General features: G+C 42.1%; 1 protein-coding gene across 9 annotated transcripts in view; it reads right to left on the bottom strand.

The window, feature by feature from the left end:
• The window catches only part of MYLK (myosin light chain kinase), a 326396-nt gene that overhangs the window by 24494 nt on the left and 274262 nt on the right, over positions 1-27640 (bottom strand). For all 9 annotated transcript variants that reach the window (XM_039495244.1, XM_039495239.1, XM_039495241.1 and 6 more), the window contains 5 exons: positions 14729-15031; positions 9519-9551; positions 9326-9419; positions 7711-7914; positions 1701-1918 (listed from right to left, as the gene is read on the bottom strand). In XM_039495244.1, coding sequence (XP_039351178.1) covers positions 1701-1918; positions 7711-7914; positions 9326-9419; positions 9519-9551; positions 14729-15031 — 852 coding nt within the window. The remainder of the gene's footprint in view (positions 1-1700; positions 1919-7710; positions 7915-9325; positions 9420-9518; positions 9552-14728; positions 15032-27640) is intronic.

Here is a 27640-nt window from a genome sequence, read left to right as displayed (position 1 = left end):
AACTTTCAGTCCAAAAAGAATTTTGAGGAAGTTATGAATAGTTCAAAACAGGGGATTGTGATAGAAGTGCCTCTTCAACATAGGGTTGCCAAGTGTCCGGTTTTCGATTGGAATGCCTGGTTGAAAAGGGACCCTGGCGGCTCTGGTCAGCACTGCAGACCGGGCTGTTAAATGTGTGGTCAGCAGCACAGCGGGGCTACGGCAGGCTCTCTGTCTGCCCAGGCTCTGCACAGTTCCCAGAAGCAGCTTGTACGTCCCTGCAGCACTTATACACAGTGGCGATCTGGGATGTTCCGTGCGCAGCCCCCTCTCCGAGCACTGGCTCTGCAGCTCCCATTGGCCAGGAACGGTGGCCAACAGGAGCTGCAGGGGTGGCGCCTGCAGGTGCGGGCACTGCACAGAGCCCCCTGGTCCCTCTTCATAGGAGCTGGACATGCTGTCCGCTTCTGGGATCCGCCTGAGGTAAGCACCACCTGGTCGGAGCCTACACCCCTAACTCCCTCCTGCACCCCAACCCCCGCCCCAGCCCTGAGCTCCTTCCTGTACCCCAAACCCCCTCATCCCTGGCCCCACCCCAGAACCCCCACCCCCTCCTGCACCCCAACCTCCTGCCCCAGCATGGAACTCCCTCTTGCATCCAAACTCCCTCCCAGAGCCCGCACCCCCTCCCGCTCCCCAATCCCCTGCCCCAGCCCTAAACCCCCTTCCGCACTCCAACCCCCTACCCCAGTCCGAAGCCCCCTCCCACACTCCAAAACCCTCGGCTCCATCCCCCAGCCTGGGGCCCACTCTTGCACCCCAAACCCCTCATCCCCAGTCCTATCCCAGAGCCTGCACCCCCAGCTGGAGCCCTGTCCCAGCCCTGAGCCCTTCCTGCACCCCAAACCCCTCATCCCCAGCCCGACCTCAGAGCCTGCACCCTCAGCTAGAACCCTCACCCCTTCCACACCCCAACCCCCTGCCACAGCCTGGTGAAAATGAGTGAGGGTGGGGGGAGAGTGAGGGGGGGAGGGAGGGGGGATGGAGTGAGTGGGGGCTGGGCTTTGGAGAAGGGGTGGGGCAGGGGCGGGGCAAGAGTGTTTGGTTTTCTGCAATCAGAAAGTTGGCAACCCTGCTTCAACAATTCAACATGTACAACAATACACAATAGTTTATGACATGAAGTGAAGAATACTTTAACCAACACCAAGTGAAGGGGAAATGTAAAGTAGAATGTAATTACCCAAGATAGAAAATTCCCAGAACAAGTCCTACTCTTAAAAAAAAAAAAAAGTGTCATGAGATCTTTAATGACTGCAAATGATCAGGAGCTTGATTTTGTGTTTTATTTCAAGTATAAGGAACTAGTGTTTCAAAATTATTTTGGGTAAATGTGGTGATTTATCTCTACAACTGTTCTGACTTATGTATTTCACCTTTTGATGTACAAAGGCACTGCCATCTATAGAGACTGACTGCCATTTTGTATTCACGGCAGTGCAGACTGTTTCAGAGAACAGACATACACTATGTGGTCTCTTATGGATGTCTTACTTTTGTTCTTTCTTTATTTTAATATGTTACTCTAAAATAAGAAGATTAAAATTTAAAGTATCCATTTGCTATTTATGTGCAAAAGAGCATAACAATAAATATGATAAAACTGTTCTTGCCACACACAATTTGTCATTTGAACATAACAAAGTTAATAGATTTATTACCTAATCTTCTTGCAAGTCCAAAATCAATGAGTTTGATCCTTGCCCCAGTCTTGTTGACACACATAATGTTTTCCGGCTTCAAGTCCAAATGGACAATGCCCTGCTTATGGATGTACTGAACTCCTTCTGATATCTGCCTCATGTATTTAATACACTCTCTCTCTGTCAGTTCAAAGTCCTCATCAATGATTCGTTCAAAGAGTTCTCCTCCAGAAACACTGAAACAAAACAAAAAAGGGGTGGGAGATTATTGGATTATTTAAAAATATATTTATTTATTGATAAACTGTACACTTCCATTATACAAACGGAGATGATTCTTCACATTGCTAGCAGTTCCTGAAGGGTTTTTAAGGTATTTCAAGGCACAGCTTTTGTGTAGTAATGGAGATTTCCATAGACATCACAGGAAAAAAGGTCACTTTTTAGCTGTCATTGTGCATGATGTAGATCAGTGGATCTCAACCTTTTCCATACTGAGACCTCGTTTTTGTTACCAGTCCCAGACGGGATCTAGTTGGGACCCAACCTTGCATTTAGCAGTAACAGAAGGGCAAGGTGGTTGTGACAGTCTGACATCTGCTTGTGACCCCCTTGGGGGCCACAACCCCAGACTTTGAACCCATTAATATGGAGCCTGATCCACTGACTTGAATGGAAGCAGGATCGGATTTGGAATGTGCATTGGTTTTCCTTGAAATATCAAAGAGGTCTAGATAAGTAATTCAAAACTGAAAGAAAACCAAACACGTGGTGGGAGAGGAAACTGGATATTAAAACAAGACGGGACGGGTCCAGGGAAAGGGAACAGAACCTTCTGGCTGGAGTCTCAGGACGAGAGAGAGAGAGAGAGAGTGTGTGTGTGTGTGTGTGTGTGAGATAAAACAAAATATTAGTTATTTTTGATGCTTAGTAAATTACTCAACTTGTTCTTCAACTAATGTCCAAAGATGGAACATACTTTGTATTTATGCTTTGGGTGACATGAACAGGGGAGGGAATGGTGAAAAGCCCCCTTGCACTCGTAAATCTGTTCTAAATGAAACATGGCACACTCTTTATATGGCTTAATATTTAGCAACATTTACGCTCACTGCCAAATGTAAACGCACATTACAGTTACAGAAGGAAAACAATTGAAAAGCAGCCTTTCAAGGTTTATAAATTGTCAGATACATGGTAAGAAATTCTATGTCCCTCATGTATTAAATTGAAATAGAAACATCTGGAGTTCTGTACTCCTTTTGTTGCTTTAACTATAAGGTTTCAGAAAATATATAATTAGAGCAGCTACTGCAGTTTCCTACTAAAAAGTATTGGAGAACTAAACATGGAAACAATAAGGACAGCATATGCTTAACAAACTCAAATAATTACATGGATTACTATGTAAGGCTAAGACAATGGCTAGAGTTTCAGATAAACATATCTGAAATTGAAGTTTCTTGGTTCTAATAGTTTATGAGTTCAGTATGTTAGCAACCAGTGTAGAGATGTTTATGAAAGCATCTGTTCTCAGAAAGTATGTGCTTTGAGCACTTTGCAGCTCCAAAATAAATATCGTCCTTGTACTTTACAAGAAATGGAGAGGAGAAAGCAGGCAGCTTCTTGTCAGAGACAACCATTTTATTTGAGTTAAAAAGAGGATTCCCAACAAAAGACCAATAAATTAAAAAGAAAGGACAAAAACCTTCAAGTGAAATATACTTCAGTGATTGCTTAAAATAGACCTAATGACTAATCTGAACAATTCTTTTTTTGTACTCTAAATGTCATTCTTCTTGGCTCTGCCTTTGCAGAGACTATGCCATTATCTCTAGTATATCCTTTTAGCCACGTTACATGTCAACGTACGTGCATGCTGTTCTCCCCCTCATTCCTCTAGCTATTCTGGTAATGTCATTAAGATAAACTGTGCTTGCATTTCCTAGATTCTTGATGTTTCATTTATTTCCTGCAGTTTATATTATATTAGAAAAGCAGAGTTGTTTCTTTTTCTGGCTGTGCTTTTAAACGTTCTTTGAGGTGGTGGATTGATAAAGTGTAACCCAGGTTTCATGCACTGGCAGAGGGAATATGTTTTTTCTTCATGCAGTTAGAACAATATCATCATCATCAAAGGGCTGATCATGTCAGTGGGAGCCTTTGCATTGATTTCAATGGGCTTTGGTTCAGGGCTCTTTAGAAGCATATTCTTCTGGATGCATCTCACAGCTACTGCAGTCTTTAGCCACCTGTTATTTTAAGTTTGTGCCCATAGAGACACTATAGTCATTTAAAGAACCTATTTTGAACCTTCCTTGTGTGAAATCTTATCTTCACTATATTTTGACATATACCCAAACCAAATGCATAGGCTTGCTGATTTGTGACAATTCATTCTTACCAAATGAACGGGGATTTATTAGCACTTTAATAATCTGAGGTTTATTACAGTCTATGCAAACATAAATTCGCTTTATGGGGCAAGTGAAAGAATCTGAAGGCACTTACTCCTCAACTTTCAAAGGAATTCACAGGGCACTGGAATGTCTTCAGAGGCAGGAATACTTCTATATTTGGAAATTAAATTGCCTGGGATTTGCTTGCCCCTAGATCTCCAAGTCAGGTAACAAACTTTAGACAAATTGGAGGGTTCTCAGAGAAGAGCAACTGAAATGATTTAAGGAGCTGGGATTGATTTATGAGAACCAATCAAAAGAATGTAATAGCTATATCTTGGCTAAGCAAAGCCATGGTAACCACAGAGGTTTAAACCCCAAAATTATTTGCATAGGGTACACACCAAGGAGAGAGAGGAATTAGTCAGCATGGTACAAAGGGAAATAACCAGACACTTTGGGATGAAATTAAAAGGAAAAATTTAGGCTGAATATCAGGAAAAACTAATCCTCCTGGCAGTGATGATAATATAATGGACGAAGCTTCTAATGGAAATCTTTGGAGACATGTAAAACAAGAGGGTACAAAGTACTAGAAATTCTATTATAGGGAACAATCCTGCATCCAAGTGGCTGGATTCTGGCTGTATGGCAAGTTGGTCAGATTGTTACTATTATTTCTAAATTCAATGTAAATGGCTTTCAATCATATTCATACAGAAACAAATTCTCTTCTTGGATGTACAAGATCAATGGGAATGGCATACATACATTACAAAAACAGAATTTGACCCTGGATATATATATATAAACAAGATCAGATTTTTTAGAAGAGCTTATGTCACAGGGTGGCTGACACCTTGAAATGAAATAGGTCCAGCGCCTCTGTGCTAGAACAGGTGCTCCCAGTTTGGCCAATGAAGAGGGCATGGCAGCACTTGGGGCTATGATGATCCAGGCTTTCAGTAAGCAAGGGGGATCAGGAGTAGCAGGGAGTCCCCTGGGAAAGACAGCAGTAGGAACCTGCTGGGGAAAAAGGGCCTCCAGGGAGAAAGTGCTGGGAGATGGCACTCAGCAAAAAGGGCAAGGAAGAATCCTGCAGGATGCTCTGATGGAGGAGTGATAGAGAAGCAAAGTGAAAAATCCCCTGGGAGCAGTAGCCCAGGGTGAGCTGAGGAAAATTGCCTGGAATGAGACTCTGGGCCTGGCAATGGATCCTGTGTGTGCTTATAGGTCATCTACCATCAAGCCATTGCAATTAAGTTTCCAAAACTGCTCAATATGCAGCGGCTCCTATAGAGAACAAGGGAGCTGCTAAATGCTGAGCACTATTGAAAATCTGGCCACTTCACTGGAGTGGACCAATGGGAGATGAGCCCTTTTGAAAATCTGGCTACATTTTTATACCCCGATGAGAACAATGGGAACTGCTTGGCTGTTGAGATCTTCTAAAACTCTGACATGCAAAAATAAACTAGCTTAAAACCTAAAATCATGCCTAAACACAGACTAAAATAACTAAACTCTGTGGTATTTAAATGCATCTTATCTTTTAAAATAGCGGGTGGTTTGGTGGAGAGGGAAATTACTATCCAGAACCCTTTATACGTTTGCCTCCATTTTCCATTAGGCCTGCCAGCTCCCATTCCAAACTAAGTAGGACTTTTTCCTCCTCCAACCAACACTAACTTGCTCAAGTTTTAAATAAAAAAATAAATGCACCATCTTATATTTAAGCATCAATGTTGCATAACAAGGATTCAATCTGTGAAATATGCTTGTGCAAACAATAGCTTTCACACAGTCTGAACATGCATTAACTAAGACAAGTAGCACTACAGTCTCTTTGCTTAAAGCAATCTGTATTTTGCTAGGAAGATCAAGCCAGCAATAAAATTCCCTTCCTTTCCCTTTTTACGCCCCACAATGGGAAGCAGCACAGCAATTGACCTATCCTTTTGGGCAAAACATCAACAGAGATCAAGAGTTGATTTTCTTTCCTGCTGCTACAAATATGGTGTTCACATTAAACAGGTGCACTGACAAATTATGCAACTGTCATTTTGGTCATGCATGCTCTCATTGCTTGTGGTGTCTGAGCATTGCATTCCAAACTGTATTATACAGATTCCCGTCTTGAAAGGAGTTCCAGCACAGGGACACCTTCTGAGCCCTGTCTTCTGCAAAAGTGAAAGAATACGTACTATGATCTACATACTAACTATGGTGGCTGATGGCAAGATAGATTAAATAACTATCATATAGTTATAACACCATCATGTTGCTCTGTACTGTGATTCCTATGTTGCTTCTCTGCCACTTTCAGTGATGGTGTGGGCTGGGAGCACAAAGCGAACAGCGTATATAGGCCTGGCGAGGGTGGGAAGATGGGGCACCATTGCTTTGTTCAACAACTCAACAACCAGGAAGCAGCACAGATGGTCTTTGAATGTGGCCCTGATTAGCTGTCCATGGCGTGAAGGATGGTGGCTTTGATGCAGGGACTTGAGAGTTGTGTGATGGAAGCAAGGAAAACAAAACAGGCATCGATAATCAGTCCCTTCTTTAACTGCTAAGTAGGGGCCATGAGTTAGGGAGACCCTGTGTGGTGAATTAGAGGCAGCTCAGGTTGCGTTGAGCCAGCCTGGGTGCTAGACAACCAGGAAGAACTATATATGATCTTGTCTGCATCCATTAGACCTTCTTTAGAATTCTCTTTCTATCATCTATCTAGATTTTTCTATAGGTACTACAGTGAGGGGTGCGAAGAGTTAAATAACCAAGTTTTGTATCTTCTCTGCCAAGGAGATCCACAAGGCTCTCTTAAGGGTGCAGAGGACCCCACCTTAGATGAAAAATAAATTTGCCTTCTAACAATGGTTGAGTTCTGTTGTTGATTTTTTTGCTCCTCTGACATGACTATAAATATGCTGAGTAGAATTTTTCATAACAATTCAACTATTCTGTTAGAGCTTGGCTTTGGTGTTTGCATTCTGAATCACATCTTTCTTGTGTGTAATTTATTGATTCATTCATTCATTCTGCACAGCCATTCCATCATTTATGAAAAATGACTATTTTTATCTAATGCGTGCTTTATCTAATGCGTGTTTAGAGATTGCCAAACCAAATAAATAGTAATAATCCCATCCCCAACCCTTTTCTCATTTCTAGAACCAATCTGGACTTGAAGATTCTGAAATATTTGGTTAAATTTTTCTCTCCAATCGTTATTTTTGATTTTCACATTCCTTTATGTTTCCACATTCCAGCTGGAAGCAGAGAGGAGAAAAAGTACCCTTCCTTCAGTATCAGATACAGGATGCAACAGAAATCTCATGAGTGCCTGTGCTCACAAAATTTTTAGCCAGATTGTGTTGAAATCAATGGAGATACATTAGGAATAATTTGGCCAAAGATGCTTAAATATTTTCGATAAACACTTAGACAAAGTTTGGATGATTTATGTCATCAGAACAAAAAATCTGGCCTTTTTCAAGAGTCACTCATCACTAGATAATATTTTATACAAAAAGGACAAGTTATTTTTAATTATCTGTCAAGGTATCAGGAGATCTTCACACACTGGGCACCAATAAACTAAACGTGCTCTTAAGGGTTATACTCACATTTCCAAGACCATGACGATGTTGGCTTTTTCTTCAAAGGCATCTACACACTGGACAAGTTTTGGATGATGTAGACAGTTCATGATGCTGATTTCCTGCCTTATATTTTCTTTATCCTTAGCTGAATATGCTTTGAAAAATTTTCCTGCCCAAACTTTTCCAGTTTTCTTCTCAACAAGTTTAAAGACTTGTCCAAATTTCCCCCTGAAAATATATAACTATTTCCATGAAATGGTTTTAATATTTTATGGCCTACTAAGACTAAAAACAAAACTTAATTAAAAACTTTTTCAGAGTGGTTAACTCAAATCTTGCACTGAAAACACATGATCACACGCATTAGTCCAAGTGCTGTTCAAGATTGAACTGGGCATACTAATTTGCAAAATCATCTTGACGAATATTACATTCAAAAGGCAAGATCTTCACATAGTATATATGGCTGGGGCTCTGTAGACATCAAGGGAGCTATGCTGATCTGAAAGAGGTGAGGATCTGCCCTGAAGGCTCAATTCTGACCTTAGCTAGACTGATGTGTATCACCAGTTACAATAAAAAATAAGCACCTATGCTTGTACACACTGATACTACAAGCTAAACACCTATACACACTCATGTATCTAAAATCCTATGGCAGTCCAATGCTCCCTAATTAGAGAGAGTCTTTACCCTCTGATGCACATTACTCCCATTAGCATCCATTACAGCTACACATACATGTATAGAAAGAATGGACTTCTAGGGCAGCGGGGCGGAGGTGGTGCTCTCTCCCCGCCCCAAGTCGGGGCTGGCCCGGGTCCTGGCACATGGGACTGGCAGAGCTGCCTGGCATCGCCACTCGTCCCTCCCGAATGTTCCTCCATGCCCCCCTAGTGGGGCATGTCTCAGTTTGAAAACCTCTGTTCTAAGGGCTCCAGAATTATGACTTCAGGCTACAATTACTAATGTGAGTTTACTTACAATTCCACCTTAACCGTAACCCTTACAAGTGGAAAACACAACAAGAGACAGTTAGTTTTGTTATAGAGAAGAATATACAGAGGTAGAATCCTATGGCCTTGATTGCCAACAGCAAAAGTCGCTCAAAGTGTGTCCTGTCATACAATTTGCATACCCACAAGCCTGAGTATTGACACATACAGTCCACTTAATCATTGACCTTTAATGAGCAATACTATTAATGCTTTTGCTTTTGGGATTATGACCACTGCCAACAGAGACTCTACCCTACCACCAGGGAGTAGGGTTTAATCTCATTAGCACTAATGGATATAATGGAGCTGTAAGTGCACAGTGGGTTTCTGCCTTCCAGACAGATTTCAGAGCAGAGAATAAAAAATGAATCATCTAGCATTTATGGGCTTCATTCTCCTCACCGGAAGCACATGCAATGCCTATTTTAAAATGTCAGTTAATGGGAATGAAGAGCTTTTACAGAGACAAAACCAGACCCCTTTAGAATGTATTTTTTTACTGCACACAAGCAGCCCAGCTAGAATGCTAAGAACGTAAAGGCCCATACCGTACACATTTAAGAATGCATCCTCCTAGCTCTTTATAGCCTTAGAAACACAGCATTCCAAGGGCTGAAACAGGAAACCTAAGATCTACTTACGATCCCAATCTTTCTTCAATATTGTAGAACTCTGCAACTTTTTGTTGTGTATTTATAGTAACTGTCCGATAGTCGACCTCTGTTTCTTTCTCTTCTATAAATGAGGATTAAGAACTGTGATTAAAAAAAATCATACCACATGTATTAAAGATATAGAGATTAATTTGCTCTGATGAAATTATGAACTTCTTACCATCATCGGATAGCTCAGCTTCATCTTTAGGTTCTATAAAAAAACGGGGGGTGGGAGGAGGGAGAAAGAAAAATTGAGATGATTAACTTCTGTCTGCATAGGATGTATATGCTTAGAGAAGGCAATCTTATCCTCAGATTAAGATCCTTTGGGTAAACAGTTAATGTGATAGTTAGGTACCAAAAGGCAGCCATCTAACAGGGTATGCATACTAAATATACAGTAAAAATCTGTTCAGTCTCAAAGTACTAAATTAAAATCTGGTAGCAGAAGCCAGGCACTTCTGTTGTCATCAGTGTAGAATATCCTTTGAAGAGAAACCATCTGGTTTATATGTCTACTAGGCACATAAAATGTAAGGAATCAGATCATTGGATTATTTAATAGGCTGTCTTCAGAATGCTTCAGAGGAAGGGAAAAATAAAACAATTAAAATTATTAAGCCCACAAAGCCCCTAATTGTACAATGCTTGTGTATAGGGAAAATACATTTCTTACTCTCACATCCAAACCTGAAAGTGTAAAAAACAAAGCAAAAACCTCTGAGAAAGGCTGTTCTTGGAAGCTGTCCTGCCAATTTTGCAAACCTAGAGCTTTGGACAGTTCAGATAAACACCCACATTTTTTGGTGCTTATCTGAAATGAATTGCCTAGTCATGTAGGCCCAATTTTTTCAACAGAACCTCCATTCCAAACGCGCAACTGTTTGCAGGCACAAATCCTTACAAATCCAGTAACGCAAGTGAAGTCAGCTGAAGATTCGTACGTAAGGGAATCCTTCAGTGGTGACGAGTAAGCATAACTGGCCCTGTGTCATTCTCTATTTTGCAGTGGAGGTGATCAAGGAAAAGGGGGTGGAGCCACAAAGCTGAGGTGCTTTGCGACAGCCATAATGGCCCTTGGGGGTGGGAGGGCAGGTGTTAGAGTCCGTACAATTTAGAGCTGTTCTAAGTTACTGCTTGAAATTGCTCCTCAGGACTATACTGGTTCTCAGTGGCCTGAGGATCGGTGAGTTGTAATGTTTCACAACTACCAAGGCAGCTCTCCATCCAAACAGCTGGACCTGATTATCTGACTCTCCCAGCTGAGTTTGTACACTCCTAACCATGTGACTTAACCTCTTTGTGCCAATGGATTTACACTATTTATTATTTATACTGGCGGTCCCCAACCTTTTCGTCTGGCAGGCTCCAGACGAAGGACTGTGGTGGCGGTCAAGCATCCACCGAAATGCCGTCAAAATTCAGCGGCATTTCAGCAGTGACACCTCTCGATGATGTCAGCCAGGACGCGGGCGCATTTAGGGGACCACTGATTTATACAGAGCCCCAATACATTCTAGGTTCTTTTCAATATAAAGCTAGACTCAGTGCATGGTAATAAAATAGTAGGGATGGGTGAAGGATGGAGGGCCAGATACACAGTAATAAGATTATACAGTTATGTTACATAGACATCTTAATGTGACAACGGAGATGAATTTCATAGAATATCAGGGTTGGAAGGGACCTCAGGAGGTCATCTAATCCAACCCCCTACTCAAAGGGAGACCAATCCCCAGACACATTTTTACCCCAGATCCCTAAATAGCCCCCTCATGGATTGAACTCACAAACCTGGGTTTAGCAGGCCAATGCTCAAACCACTGAGCTATCCCTTCCCCTCAACACCCAGTAGATGTTGATGAATCTGCAAACTGGTAGCCAGACAAGTTGAGTGGACTTAGCCAATCAACAGAAGCCCTATCACCCCCTCTCCCTGCTGTGTTTGTGATATTTACGTACTTGCAGCAGAGACAGACTGGTCCGCAGTCTGCCACTGTAGCAGGGAAGCAAGAAAGGAAGATTGCCCTCCCCCACTCTGTGGGAGCTGTGCTCAGATTTTCTGCTCTGGAAATCACACTTATATTGAGCACTTCACATTTTCCTCCCCTTTTAAGGGCTGCATGAAGGAGCAGATCCCATCCTCTTTGCCAATAGCTGTGTCTGCCAAATGTCCCACGGCTAGACTTGCTGTGTATGCAACATGCACATCACTGCATCAAAGGCTTGGACTGGAAGGCTTGTGGTCCACGGGTGGAAGCTCTATATTAGTAAAAAGGTACATCTCCCCTGTGGTTGAACTCAGTGAAGCTAAGCGAATGTCTTCCTCAGCTGGAAACCAATGTCACCAACTGGCCATGCATACTTTGCTTCTTTATGACTTATTACATTACTTTAGCAATGTTGAATCTGGACTGATGGTGAATATACGGCAACCTGCTCATTTCACTCTCATAATAATAATACTTTGCACTGCGAAAGCACTTTCCATTGGAGCGTCTCCAAGTGCTTCACCCACATCATGGGACCTCAACATCCCAGTGAGGCAGGCAGAGATGGGCAAATTGAGGCTAAAGCTATGTCTTCACACCCAAAAAGCTGTGTTTTTACAGTGAGATAACTAACGTGCATTAGCTATCTCACTGTAAAATCCTAGTGGAGACAAGGCACTGTAGTTTTTAGTGGAATACAGCCAGGCGAGATCAACTAGGTGGATGGTATAGTAGTTGCCACACCCTAGTTACAATGCAGCAAAAACTACCAGCATCTTGTCTCCTCTAGTATTTTACAGTGAGATAACTAAGGAATGTTAGTTATCTCATGTAAACCTTGACACACACCTTTTGGGGCAATGAAGGCATAGCCTTAGTTACTTGGCCAGGAGTTTACAGTGGGGAGAACTTAAAAGTCCTGATTTTCAGGTGTGTTGAACACCTGCATTTCCCACTGACTTCCACTGGAATTGTGGGTTCAGTATTACTGAAAATTAGGCCTTAAGTAACTTGACAAGTCAACTGTAGTGTCACGAACAGAACCCTGGAGTCCTGGCTTCCAGTCTCCTGCTGAAATCACTAAATTACACTGTCTCCTTGATACAAGGACAGGTTTCAGAGTAGCAGACGTGTTAGTCTGTATCCGCAAAAAGAACAGGAGTACGTGTGGCACCTTAGAGACTAACAAATTTATTTCAGCATAAGCTTTCATGGGCTACAGCTCATTTCTTCGGATGCATAGAATGGAACACACAGACAGGAGATATTTATACATACATACATATTAATACAATATCTCCTGTCTGTGTGTTCCATTCTATGCATCCGAAGAAGTGAGCTTTAGCCCACGAAAGCTTATGCTGAAATAAATTTGTTAGTCTCTAAGGTGCCACAAGTACTCCTGTTCTTTTTGCTGATACAAGGAATTACCTTTGTACAGTGGGTTCTTTACTCAACCCATATTATTGTTATCAGTTGTTATTTGTATTGCAGTACTTCCTAGGTGCTCCAGCCCCACTGTGCCAGGGATTGTAAAAACATAACAACATCTTCTCTCTTCAATTAAAAAAATTATGTTGTTTCCACCCATCACAATCAGTGATAGCTCTTGGAAGTGCAAAAGCAAAGGAAGAGTCTGACAGTTTCCAAACCTAAGTGTATTCTTCCAGCAACCAAAGAGAGGAGGCATTCCAACACAGGGAATTTTTTGTTATCAACAGCCAGCACTGTCCAGCTTTCTTACAAATTTATGGTCACTCTTACTGCTTTCTTCCCCTGGAGAGAAAATTGATCCTTGATTTATATCAACCTTTCAGATTTTCTTTTAATTAGTGAGAGAAAGTAAATACACCAATATAGCACCAATTTAGCTGCTCAAGGAAGAGAGCAAATTACATCTGCATGGAAATATTTGACAAAAAGCTGTGGAAGATCTTACAGTGCTGCACCATTGTGCAGGTACTTTGCCCAGATGTGTCACTAAAAGATAAATATTACAAACTCTCTATGGCTTTATTTGAACCAGGTAAGATCACAAAGCACTGCATTCATAATGTACTTCAAAGCAGGAATTGAGAGCTGAAACACTCCCCAAAGACAGGCAGTAGGATATATGGAAAAGTAACTTGTTTCCAATTCTGGACTTTCCAGTGCCCTGAGAGCACCTAAAAGAGGTCCTCCATATTCTACACCAGGGATCGGCAACCTTTGGCACGTGGCCCATCAGGGAAATCCGCTGGTGGGTCAGGATGAGTTGTTTACCTGCAGCATCCACAGGTTCAGCCAATCGCTCCCATTGGCCTGTAACGGCAAACTGCAGCCAGTGGGAGCTGCAATCGGCCAAACCTGTGGACGCTGCAGGTAAACAAATCGCCCCGGCCTGCCAGTGGATTTCCCTGACTGGCCGCGTGCCAAAGGTTGCCAATCCCTGTTCTACACTGTGTGTGTGTGTACATAAAGATACAGGCATGCAATATAGAATTTATTTGTCTGCGCACTTGCAAATGTTTGTTTTTTGAATGTATGGGCCTTGTTCAGTGTAAGTTTCAGGATGCTTAAGCTCTTCTCTTTGAAACTTCTCCGCTGATAAAGGGTCAAGGGAAAAATGTTGAATGGTGGTGGAAAATATCCACAAGAGCACATAAAACAGGAGTAAAATATTCTGGAATGGTAACTGGCTCAAAAATTCTTTAAAAATTTGGCTATTCATATAAGGTGCCAGTTTGACAACACAGTGCTGGAGGCTGAAGTTTTCTGGATGCAGATCAGGCGCCTCATGGGCAACTGTGGCACAAAATCTCCCACGCTGACTCACTAACATGCCTCAGATCTGAAGTCTCTAGGTATGAGAGGTTAATTTAGCTTCCCTGCCCTTAGCTTCTCCACTGAGGCTGCCAACAAATGTACCAGCTGGTGTCAATTGTGGTGGTGGTTTTTGGTGATTTTTCATTACAAAGTAGACAGACGCCACCAATTCATTTCCCAGAAGTCCCTAACCAGCATTCTCAAACAGGATTAAATCCGAACCCATAATTCTTGGGTGAAATGTTCCATATCTCACTACAAGTATCCTGAGCTATAGAAACTTGTTAACAAGTACAGATAAGCATACATAAACAAATGCAGTTGAGACACAATTCATTACATGCATAAAACAGACAGAAAAATATTGGCCCAGATTTTCCAAGTTCAGAAGACACAAAAATTGATCTGCCCAGATACCATGGAAGCATAAAAATGCCTCACATCAAGCATTAGCATCTCAAATTTCAGGCATTGGCACTCAAACCACCAGTAGCAATGTGCAAATGTATATTGGCAATTGGCTGCACCAACCTTGAAAAATCCTGGGCCATTATCTAATAGAGTTTAATCATTTTTCTCAGTAAGGACTAACCTTCTTGTTTCTCTCCTACTTTTACCAGTTCTGATTCTTGACTGGGCTCACTTATGCCATACACGTTAGCAGCTCGCACCCGGAATTTGTACTCCCGGTCAGCCAGCAGGGACTTGACATTGTAAGAAGTGCTCCGGCAAGTAGTGAGATCTGTCCATTTGTTATCCACTGAGTTCCAGGTTTCCACAGTGTAAGACTGCACAGCACTTCCACCATCGTAAGAAGAGCCATACCAAGAGAGAGTGAGGGAAGAACTTTGTATGTCCGAGGCACAGGGTTTTCCAGCTGGGGGATCAGGTTTATCTGCAAATGGGGACATACATACAAAAATACATTAGATCAAACAACTTAATTCTGCCACCTACTACCTCATTAATTGTTATTTCCCCCATCTGATCCACAGAGTCCTCTCATCCTCAACTTTAACCTCTTTTGTTTTGTAATTGTTACATCTAGTTAGATCTACACTGTACATTTGTTAGATTGTTAAAATGAGTGTTGCTAACTCTCACAATTTTATTGACAGTCTCAGAATGTTTTGTGCTTCCTTAAAGCTCCTGCTCCTGGAGTCATGCTAGTAAAGAAGCAAGTTTATATGGTTGCAGAGAAAAAACTTGAAAACGTGTGTACCTAAAAGGCTCAAAAACTAGAAGACAAGTAAAAAGAATTATGATTTTATCTCAGAGTGGCTCTTCTAATTATTTTAAAACTTCCCTGAATAAATTCTACTATGGTTTGGGATATGAAGTATGAAAACAGACTTATACCATGGGCTTTTTAAGCTTCAACCTTAAGCACGGAGCAACTGTTTCTCAATTAGGGGCTCACTCCTGCAGCTCTTAGTTGCATGAGTAAAGCCTGCATGATGCCTTTGGAGGATAGGATTAAAATTCAAAATGATCTGGACAAACTGGAGAAATGGTCTGAAGTAAATAGGGTGAAATTCAATAAGGACAAATGCAAAGTACTCCCAAAGGAACAATCAGTTAGTTGCACACATACAAAATGGGAAATGACTGCCTGGGAAGGAGTACTGCAGAAAAGGATCTGGGGGTCATAGAATATCAGGGTTGGAAGGGACCTCAGTAGGTCATCTAGTCCAACCCCCTGCTCAAAGCAGAACCAATCCCCAATTTTTGCCCTGATCCCTAAATGGCCCCCTCAAGGATTGAACTCACAACCCTAGGTTTAGGAAGCCAATGCTCAAACCACTGAGCTATCCCTCCCCCTCAAGCTAAAGTGGATCACAAGCTAAATGTAACTGTTGCAAAAAAAGCAAACATCATTCCGGGACGTATTAGCAGGAGTGTTGTAAGCAAGACACGAGCAGTAATTCTTCCGCTCTACTCTGCGCTGATTAGCCCTCAACTGGAGTACTGTGTCCAGGTCTGGGTGCCACATTTCAGGAAAGATGTGGACAAATTGGAGAAAGTCCAGAGAACAACAACAAAAATGATTAAAGGTCTAGAAAACATGACCTATGAGGGAAGATTGAAAAAACTGTGTTTTCTTAGTCTGGAGAAGAGAAGACACAGGAGACATGATAACAGTTTTCAAGTAAATAAAAGGTTGTTACAAGGAGGAGGAAGAAAAATTATTCTTGTTAACCTCTGAGGATATGATAAGAACCAGTGGGCTTAAACTGCAGCAAAGGCGATTTAGGTTGGTCATTAGGAATAACTTCCTGTCAGGGTGGTTAAGCACTGGAATAAATTGCCTAGGGAGGTTGTGGAATCTCCATCATTGGAGATTTTTAAGAGCAGGTTAGACAGACACCTGTCAGGGATGGTCTAGATAATACTTAGTCCTGCCACAAGTACAGGGGACTGGACTAGATGACCTCTTGAGGTCCCTTCCAGTCCTGCAGTTCTATGAGTCTATGTGCCATTTGCATGCTGCTCTGGTTAACAACACAAAGAAGCCTCTCATTTCTCCTGGCTCTTTCAAAATTAAATGTAATGGTTAACTCAGAAGTTAAGTGGATAAATGCTTTTCTGAGACAGAAAGATGCTGACACTTTTGTTTTAAAATTACTTATTAAAAAGAATTATGATAAATTCTTCAGAAAACCTGAAAGAATGCAGAATATCTTGTGCTGGAGTAATCCTCTCAGGACTGCTCTTAAAAGTAAAATCTACAAGATAATGATGATGATGATCTGGATGAACTAATGGCCAAAGGTTGATTGGTAACATCAGGAAAAGGGAATAAAGTGCTGTGTAAGGTGAAAGGGAACAGGTGGAGAGAGACGTTCTGTGGTGATGCAATTGTCTGTGTAAGATATACATTGGTACAACAGATGAGTATGCGTGAGGTGCTGTATAAACACATAGTAAGACACTGTCCCCACCCTGTAGATCTTATAATCTAAATAGACAAGACAGACAAAGGGGGGCATCATCATTCCCATTTTATAGGTGGGGAATGTAGGCACAGAGGCACCTGTCTAAGTTCACACAAGAGGTCAGTGGCAGAGAGAAAAATTGACCCTCTATCTACTGAGTCCTAAGCCAGTGCCTTAATTATGAGACCCTCTCATTCAGCATCAGGGTACAAGATGATGCAAGGTAAAAAACACTCTTTCTCCTCTATTTCTTCCTTTTGATTCCTCATTTTACAGATCCCACCCCAAGCTCCTGGCTCTCACACAACTGTTACATAACCACTACAATTTTTTTTTAAATATATCACAAAAATATGCCTAAATCAACCATGGCAATACTGGACCAAAGTGACAATTACAAATACTTTGCCTTGCTTGTTTCTGTGGGTTGCTTTCTCTCTGCGCCCCTCAGAGTATAAATTACACCAATGTATACCCACTTGCCAGTGTGTAAATTACAGTTTACAGTAATCTGACACGTAACAGACACCACCATTTACATGCAGTGTTGTTGTAGCTGTGTCGGTCCCAAGATATTAGAGAGACAAGGTGGGTGAAAGAGAGAAGAGCTCTCTGTAAGCTTGAAGGCTTGTCTCTCACCGCACAGGAACGGGGCCAAGGGGGAACAACTTTGGCTCTTTTTGTGTCTAGTTCAACAAGAGAGAGAGAAGCAACCAGTGTTGCCAGCTCTCACGATTTTCTCACGAGTCTCACGATAATTCCTGTTTTCCTTAAAGCCCCAGCTCCTGGAGTCAAGTGGATATATGCTGATTTCAGCCTTTATTCTTAAAGAAAAAAGTAACTTTCTGGCCCTCGTGGCTGTGGAGAAAGCTTCAAAATGTGATCTCAGAGTACCCTAAAGGCTCAAAAAGCAGAAGGTAAATAAAAAGAACACCAAATCTATTGTGTTTACATAATCTCACGATTTTAAAGCCAATCTCATGATTTCTGGTGAGCCTGACTCATGATTTTTGACCATTTGGGGTTGGCAATACTGAGCAACCCAGCATGTAGGCGTCGGCATCAGGCAGGGACACTGCCTGCTCCTGAGTCTATATGGCCCCAAGAACTCCCAAGAGAAAGGGTTAGGCTGGTCAAGGGCAAAGCTGACCAAGGGGGAAGAAGCTTCATGTTGCAGCCCACATGTCATACACTGAAGCAGAAGGACTCTGGACAATCCAAGGGGCTCCGACCCCAGCCCGAAGAATGCCCTGGAGCGACAAGGAAACTAAGGCAGGGACATGGGTTTAGTGTTTTCTGATAAGTACACTCCTGTGCTTTATATGATTAAGTAAAAGAGCAATAATGTGCTAGTCTCTGGGAACAGTGTCTGACTGTGAGCTTCATAAATATTGCATGCCTCCAGGGAAAGTGAAACCTTCGCAGTGGAGTTCTGGGAGAGGAAGTGTTTAAGTAAGGGCGAATCTGAAGGCTTAGCACTGTGGCCAGCAGGGCCAGGCAGCTGGACAGTGAGTTCCAGCTCTCAGAAGGAGGTGCCAGACAGAAGTTCTGCACACGGACTGTGCACTTAGGGACCCCAAGATTCAGGCACTGGCTGGATTCCATTCAGGTTCTAGAAGAGTAAAACACCTGGGTATCCAGAGGCTTTGATTCCCCCCTCACATCAGTCTTGTGAGTGGATGAAAGAGGCATCCAGCCAGATCCCCTAGTGCTGCAGAGTGATGACAGTGTAAAGGAAAAGGGGATAGTTTGATCAAATTATATTAGTTCTGTATTAGTGCTAAATATTCAGGGTTTTTTTTATTGAAAGAGGGACAATTTTCTCTCCATTGAATACTCATCATTTTTGTGCTTTGACTGGTTTCACTTAGCCAGCATCTTTTTATTTTTTTATTTTTATAATTTCCAGTTCACTGATAAAAAAAAGAGTTTTCCTCAAAATGGAATGTAAAGGGTTATAACTTTTAAGGGGGATAAAGAATTTTCAGATGCACTCACCACGAGCGTCTCCAGCAAGAAGATAAAGAGACTTAATAATTTAGGTGATCTGTACTCATTTCTTGGCAACACTTAAAACACCATTCCATTAGGAGTCATCATTATACAGCAAACCTCTAATTAAACCCCGAAATATCAGAAACCAGATGCACTTTTGACCTTAACCTCCAGAATGGCTTATTGCCCTTCTTATTTGTTAAAGATTCAGGGCCTGATCCTCTGGTAGCATAAAGGGGCGTTAAAGAGGGCATAGATTCAATTTACATCCACTTTTAGACCCCTTTATATTGCTAGACTGGTGTAAAACTGCCTTAATGTAAACAAGAATCTACAGTGTGACTCTTTACAGGTCCAATTTCCCATTCCAGGGTACTTTTTCCAAGGCACTGATGTATTATCATCATTTATTATTTCTATTATGGTAATGCCTATAGTTGTCAACAGAGATCAGGACCCCTTTAGGCTAGGCACTGCACAAACACATAGTAATAACCAAGCCCTACTCAGAAGAGTTTACTATCTAAATAAATAAGACAAAGGGAGTGAGAAAGGAACTATTATCATCCCGAATTTACAGATGGGGAACCAAGGCAGAGAAAGACAAAGTGACTTGTCCAGGGTCAGACAGAAAGACTGAGGCAGAGTTGAGACATGAATCCAAATCTCCTGAATCCCAGTCCAGTGACTTAACTACAAGACCATCCTCCTTCTCCATCTTATTAGCACTACTGGACAACCACCTCATAGCAATGGATAGAGGGCAGCACTTAATGCTCCCATCACTCACCCTATCAGCAACATTATACAATACAGCATAGGGTATGACATTGATGGAGTACATGGGTCCAATCACAGAACTCCAAGAGTGGTGATAACTAACTGCTCCTTTTCGCTACAAATCATTATGTCTGGCAATACCACTGAGATCTACCCTGCCTCTCTCCTCTTAAAAATCCACCTGAGATTGCGTGGAAAGGTGCTGAGACACCACAGGCTCGGCTGCCAATAAATGCTAGTGACTCCCTGCTGTATTTCTTGTAAACACCTTCATCACAGAGATTTCCCAGTGCCTACAAGACACCAGCACCTGGATAAAGAACAGCTGGTTCAAACCAAACCAAAGTAAGCAAATGGAAAATCACTTTGAAGAACTAGCTGGGACACCTACCTTCTGCCATTTCAGAGGCATTTACCAAGGTTTGTCAAAGTAGCGTGAAGCCATGGGGTTATGTTGGACACAAGACTAAATGTGGACAAAAAGTGACAAAAAAATGCCTTCTTCCACCTTTAGCTTGCTATGAGGCCTTGCCCTCTCCTGCAAGGGGAGGAGTTGGCCACAGTGATCCACCCCTAGAGTGGGATAATGTAATTCAGTATCTTGCATCGAAGTTGGAAACAACATAGAGGCTCTAGTTTGTGTGGAACGTGGCAGCCTGCCTCCTCAGTGGGACATCACTCCTGCACTGGCTCTCAAGCTGCTTCCACAGCCAAGTCGAGGCTCTGGAGATGATCTCCAAAAAACAAAAACAAAAAAAATCAATGGGTCAGGACACAGCTACATTAGTGACTTCTCCAACCAAGACTTGAACAAACAGCTGCAGCCCTCGTGGACTGTGTAGCTCACAAAACTCAGGACAAAGCGTGCAAGAGCCAGAGAGAAGACAAACATTCCTTGTCAAAAGGGCTTGGCTGTGAAGCAAATTACTAGACAAATTAGACTCAGAGTCATAGACTTTAAGGTCAGACGGGACCATTATAATCGTCTAGTCTGACCTCCTGCACAACGCAGGCCACAGAATCTCACCCACCCACTCCCCCTAACCTGTGTTTGAGCTATTGAAGTCCTAAAATCGTTGTTTAAAGACTTCAAGGTGCAGAGAATCCTCCAGCAAGTGACCCGTGCCCCACGCTGCAGAGGAAGGCGAAACCCCCCCACGGCCTCTGCTAATCTGCCCTGGAGGAAAATTCCTTCCTGATCCCAAATATGGCGCTCAGCTAAACCCTGAGCATGTGGGCAAGACTCACCGGCCAGACACCCAAGAAAGAATTCTCTGTAGTAACTCCGATGGGGTGGGATCTAACATCTCATCACAGGCCATTGGGCATATTTACCGCTAATAGTCAAAGATCAATTAATTGCCAAAATTAGGCTATCCCATCATACCATCTCCTCCATAAACTTATCAAACTTAGTCTTAAAGCCAGATGTGTCTTTTGCCCCCACTGCTCCCCTGGAAAGCTGTTCCAGAACTTCACACCTCTGATGGTTAGAAACCTTCATCTAATTTCAAGTCTAAACTTCCTGATGGCCAGTTTATATCCATTTGTTCTTGTGTCCACATTGGTACTGAGTTTAAATAATTCCTCTCCCTCTCTGGTATTTATCCCTCTGATATATTTATAGAGAGCAATCATATCTCCCCTCAGCCTTCTTTTGTTTAGGCTGAACAAGCCAAGCTCTTTGAGTCTCCTTTCATAAGTTTTGAGTCTCATAACCACAGGTTTTCCATTCCTCGGATCATCCTAGTAGCCCTTCTCTGTACCTGTTCCAGTTTGAATTCATCCTTCTTAAACATGGGAGACCAGAACTGCACATAGTATTCCAGATGAGGTCTCACCAGTGCCTTGTATAACGTTAATAACACCTCCTTATTTAGACTAATCCTAATTCTGATTGCCTCGAGAATGCTCCACCCTTCTGATAATTGTTCCCACCAGGAGAAAACCCAAATAAAAACAAAATGATGCAAGAAGAAATTCCTTGAACCCATGAATGGAGAGGGAGCATAGTACCGCCAGATGACCACTACAGGACATGCACTGCAGATCTAATTCCCCTGTGCTACATAAAACAGAGGATCTAATCTAATTTAAGCATTTTTGGGGTATAGTCACATGACATTATCTGGTATCTCTGCTAACTACTCAGTGATTCACTTCACCAAGCCTACAAAAATTTCTCTCAATTACAGACTGTATGACATACTTTAGCCTTGACTATGCAGAGAATTTGCAGATGCTCCCTTCATTTGTCTGTTTTGTTTCTCACCAGTTTACTCCACAGGATTTAGAAGGTTATCCTGTATTCATCTGTCTGCACTGGAGGCTAAAGCGCTTTGCCAAAACACATTCCCTTCAGGAATACTGAAATCTCCCCTAGCATGATTACCAGCTTCCAGAGGAAGAAGCTAGTATTTTGGAATGGGGAGGGAAAGTTAAGCATACTTCTATATTGTCCTCTGATTTCAGTGTTTAATACACCATTAATGTCCCTGGGGCAGGCTAATTTCAAACCAATACTTCAGTTTTACATGATGTTCAAGCCTTTGCATACACAAACATGCAGAACGTAAGATTTATCTTGTTGAGGACCTCACAGAGGTTCCCATTATACCATAATTTACTATTTCCTTTTCTGAACCCCTCCACAACTGTGATCTGAACTAAGAATTAGAACTAAGTGAAAGGGTACCCAGAAATATGCTGCTGTTTGTGTTTACTTACATAGGAATGTACTTCCAAGAAAACATGGATCAAAATGGATCTCCCCTACGTAATGGCCCCAACACTCTTAAGCTTTACTACAGTAGTTTACACAAATAAAGGTGAATGGGTTTCTCTCCCCAAGGCCAGTTAACATGCATTTGCAGGAACTGTCAGACATATGATCCTGAACTCAAATGAAACAGCTAAAAGGTACAATATGCACTTGATTTCTCTTTGGTTTTCCATTGAAGCTTATTGTGCTAGCTGTTCGTCCATTGATTGAGAGGTCCAGGCACTAACAGATAATGTCACTAGACCTGTCCAAAATGTTTGCAACAAAACCTGAACACACATGAAACTCACACAGTTTTGAGAATTGTTCCAACTTTGAAAATCAGACAAGATACATCAAAAGATTCATGACCCTTGGAGCAAATGAATTACATCACTTTCACTGTTATTCGTGTGGGGGTGAAATGTCACTAGAGCTGACCAGAAAACAAGAATTCCATTTTGTAAAAAAGTTCAAGGGTTCAACATTTATTTTCATTTTGCACTGGAATGAAAACTAGACCTTTCAAAATGTTTTGCAAACAAACAACCCAACAAAAACACTAAAAGCCCCATGCCAGAATACTCAATGGCCTAGTGGTTTGGGCACTCACCCAGAATGAGGGAGACCCCAGGTTCAAGTCCCTGATTAGGAGAAGGAAACCTTCATCTAATTTCAAGTCTAAACTTCCTGATGGCCAGTTTATATCCATTTGTTCTTGTGTCCACATTGGTACTGAGTTTAAATAATTCCTCTCCCTCTCTGGTATTTATCCCTCTGATATATTTATAGAGAGCCATCATATCTCCTCTCAACCTTCTTTTGTTTAGCTCTTTGAGTCTCCTTTCATAAGTTTTGAGTCTCATAACCACAGGTTTTCCATTCCTCGGCTCATCCTAGTAGCCCTTCTCTGTACTGTTCCAGTTTGAATTCATCCTTCTTAAACATGGGAGACCAGAACTGCACATAGTATTCCAGATGAGGTCTCACCAGTGCCTTGTATAACGTTAATAACACCTCCTTATTTAGACTAATCCTAATTCTGATTGCCTCGAGAATGCTCCACCCTTCTGATAATTGTTCCCACCAGGAGAAAACCCAAATAAAACCAAAATGATGCAAGAAGAAATTCCTTGAACCCATGAATGGAGAGAGAGCATAGTACCGCCAGATGACCACTACAGGACATGCACTGCAGATCTAATTCCCCTGTGCTACATAAAACAGAGGATCTAATCTAATTTAAGCATTTTTGGGGTATAGTCACATGACATTATCTGGTATCTCTGCTAACTTCTCAGTGATTCACTTCACCAAGCCTACAAAAATTTCTCTCAATTACAGACTGTATGACATACTTTAGCCTTGACTATGCAGAGAATTTGCAGATGCTCCCTTCATTTGTCTGTTTTGTTTCTCACCAGTTTACTCCACAGGATTTAGAAGGTTATCCTGTATTCATCTGTCTGCACTGGAGGCTAAAGCGCTTTGCCAAAACACATTCCCTTCAGGAATACTGAAATCTCCCCTAGCATGACTACCAGCTTCCAGAGGAAGAAGCTAGTGTTTTGGAATGGGGAGGAAAAGTTAAGCATACTTCTATATTGTCCTCCGATTTCAGTGTTTAATACACCATTAATGTCCCTGGGGCAGGCTAATTTCAAACCAATACTTCATTTTTACATGATGTTCAAGCCTTTGCATACACAAACATGCAGAACGTAAGATTTATCTTGTTGAGGACCTCACAGAGGTTCCCATTATACCATAATTTACTATTTCCTTTTCTGAACCCCTCCACAACTGTGATCTGGAACCAGAATTAGAACTAAGTGAAAGGGTACCCAGAAATATGCTGCTGTTTGTGTTTACTTACATAGGAATGTACTTCCAAGAAAACAAACTTGTTCAAAATAGATCTCCCCTACATAATGGCCCCAACACTCTTAAGCTTTACTACAGTAGTTTACACAAATAAAGGTGAATGGATTTCTCTCCCCAAGGCCAGTTAACATGCATTTGCAGGAACTGACAGACATATGATCCTGAACTCAAATGAAACAGCTAAAAGGTACAATATGCACTTGATTTCTCTTTGGTTTTCCATTGAAGCTTATTGTGCTAGCTGTTCGTGCATTGATTGAGAGGTCCAGGCACTAACAGATAATGTCACTAGACCTGTCCAAAATGTTTGCAACAAAACCTGAACACACATGAAACTCACACAGTTTTGAGAATTGTTCCAACTTTGAAAATCAGACAAGATACATCAAAAGATTAATGACCCTTGGAGCAAATGAATTACATCACTTTCACTGTTATTCGTGTGGGGGTGAAATGTCACTAGAGCTGACCAGAAAACAAGAATTCCATTTTGTAAAAAAGTTCAAGGGTTCAACATTTATTTTCATTTTGCACTGGAATGAAAACTAGACCTTTCAAAATGTTTTGCAAACAAACAACCCAACAAAAACACTAAAAGCCCCATGCCAGAATACTCAATGGCCTAGTGGTTTGGGCACTCACCCAGAATGAGGGAGACCCCAGGTTCAAGTCCCTGATTAGGAGAAGGAACATCAGCTTGGCCTCTATTCCCCATGTGAGTGAGCTGGGCTATAGAGTCAACCTCTCCTGTTGGAGGTGTTCCACTTTGTAAAAGTAAGTGAATATTAATGGGACCACAGAGACAGACTCAATATCCCAGGGATAAGAGCGCTTACTCTGCCTGATTCAGAGCAAGGACATAAACCTGGGTCTCCCACATTCCATATGAGTGCCCTAACCACCAGACTACTGGTTATCCTGGGATTGCAGTCTCATTATGTCTGGATCTGAGAAACCACCCCAACAAAAATGTCCTCAAGACCAACATTTTTTTGCAAAAAGTTTCAGGTTTGACAAATCTTCATTTTCTGACATATAAACAATGAGTTGAACATTTCCTGACTAGCTGACCCCATCACCACCCTGTAGAGCTGGTTATTGGAAAGGTAGATTTCAGGTAACATTTTGAAAGCACCTAAGTGACTTTTGAGCCCACGTCACATTTTCTGAAGTCACTTAGGCACTTTGGCTCCTAAGTCCCATTGATGTTCAATTTGGCTTAGTTTCTTAAGTGCCTACATCACTTTTGAAAATTTGATCCTTAATCCACAAGAGTTGAATGATCACTACAGGTAGTGTCAACAAAAACCAACTTGCTCTAAGTCTATGACTGGAGCTGGCATCCGTAGTCAAAAACGGCCAATAGTAGGTAGAGCTATTGATCCCAGGGCTTTGGAGTGGAGCCCGGAGCTGGAGCGCGGAGCACCTCCGGAGCAGTGGAGCTGCAGGTTTTTGCCTAGAGCTGGAGCACAGCTCGAAAGCCCTGATTGATCCCAGGCCAGCTCTACCCACAGAGGCAGAAGTGGTGGTCTCCTAGGGCAGAAAAATGTTTATTGACTGTACCTTGTGTGATATGCGTTTTCCAGTGTGCTTAGAGAAGCACACACCTCGTGGTGGCTGGTGCTAGGCTCTAAGGGTCGGTCTACACAGCAGCTGGCCGTGAGGCCTACAGCCCAGATGGACAGACCTGTGTTAGTGGAGCTTGTGCTAGCATGCTAAAAATAGCTATGGAGATGTTGCTTTGACGTTTGGGTTCAGGCTGGAGCTAGGCCGTGGGTTTCAGAGCCCAAGCCACATTTGCTATTTTTAGCACACTAACGTAAGCCCTGCTCACACAGCTCTGTTGACCAGGGCTGCAAGACGCTCTCCCAGCAGCTGTGTAGATATACCCTAACAGTTTCCAGAACTGCTCTCCATTAGAATTGTTTTCCAATCTTCCCTGTCCTTAATTCCAATACACTAGGGACCGTCCAATCTTTATTAACTATATCATGCAAACAACTCCTCAGACAGGAGTTTGTTGTATAAAAATAATGATTTGCTAGATTGTCACAGCCCTTCCTTGACACTGCTTAGCGCTGCTCAGATTGTGACTCCAGCTACACAGGAAAGAGAGAAGCTAGTCACTAGATACTCCACACTTAGTAGCAAGTGGGTGGATGGAGAGGAATAGAAAGAGCACTGGCTCCTTCCCGCACCACTCCAATCACCTGTCAAGGGTAATGGTTTGGGCACACAAAGGGGAGTAAGCTGCTCCATGAAAGGGGGAATGGTAACTTACTCCTTCCTCAGAGCAACATGGGAGCAGGGGAGGAAGTGTGTCATTCTGAGTCCCAATCTGTTCTCTGCTCCTGCAGCAATGTAGCTATGCACCACCCCTTACTCAGAGCAGATTGTAAATTACAATCTGGTCCTACACGACCTATAACAACCTCTGCTAGGACAATACCAAACTCTATCTTCACTACATTTAGTTCCTTTTCCTCCCAAACTGGATTCAGCAGCACCTCTTCCTCTGACAAATTCTCAGGCTTTTTGGTAGACAGGTTTTGAAAGATACTGTGGAATAATCTTTAATTAACCCATTGAATTATTTCACTTGAAGTGCAGAGAAGAGCATAGCGTGAATCCAGTTGGCCTTTAAATCACTATTATTTATAAGTCTAACTTACAATTCTGTTCTAACTTTTCAGTGAAATCTTATGTGAGCTGTTTAACTTGTAATTTTTCGCGATGAGGAAAGAGACTTTCTAGCCTTCTTGTTGGGCCAAGAGACCCCCAGCCTCAATCCCATATAGATGGCATAAGTACAGCCTATTCAAGACACACCCACAAAAAAATTCTATGCTACCTCAATCTAGTTGGTTTCCAAAAGTGGCTCAAATTTACAAAGTCCACAGTAAATAAATTCCATTCCAGGAGACCAAAAAAGGAATATATCCTTTTTTAACTTCTGGAGCAGAAAATGGAAGCTGTTCTGCTACTTGATCCAAGGGTCACCCTGAGCCAAAACAAGTAGGTATGTCTCATTTTGCACCAGTAGATTATAAGGCTATAGGGAGTTCTTAAGCAGCAATCCTGTTTCAATGCAGAACCCCTAAATCAGAGGTCATTATATTCACAGACCTTGAAAGAAAAGGATACTGTT

The sequence above is a fragment of the Mauremys reevesii genome, linkage group 11 (assembly GCF_016161935.1).
Source record: "Mauremys reevesii isolate NIE-2019 linkage group 11, ASM1616193v1, whole genome shotgun sequence".
Lineage (NCBI taxonomy): Eukaryota > Metazoa > Chordata > Testudines > Geoemydidae > Mauremys > Mauremys reevesii.
Note: the sequence above shows the minus strand (reverse complement) of the source record. Positions and strands in the feature narration are given on the sequence as shown.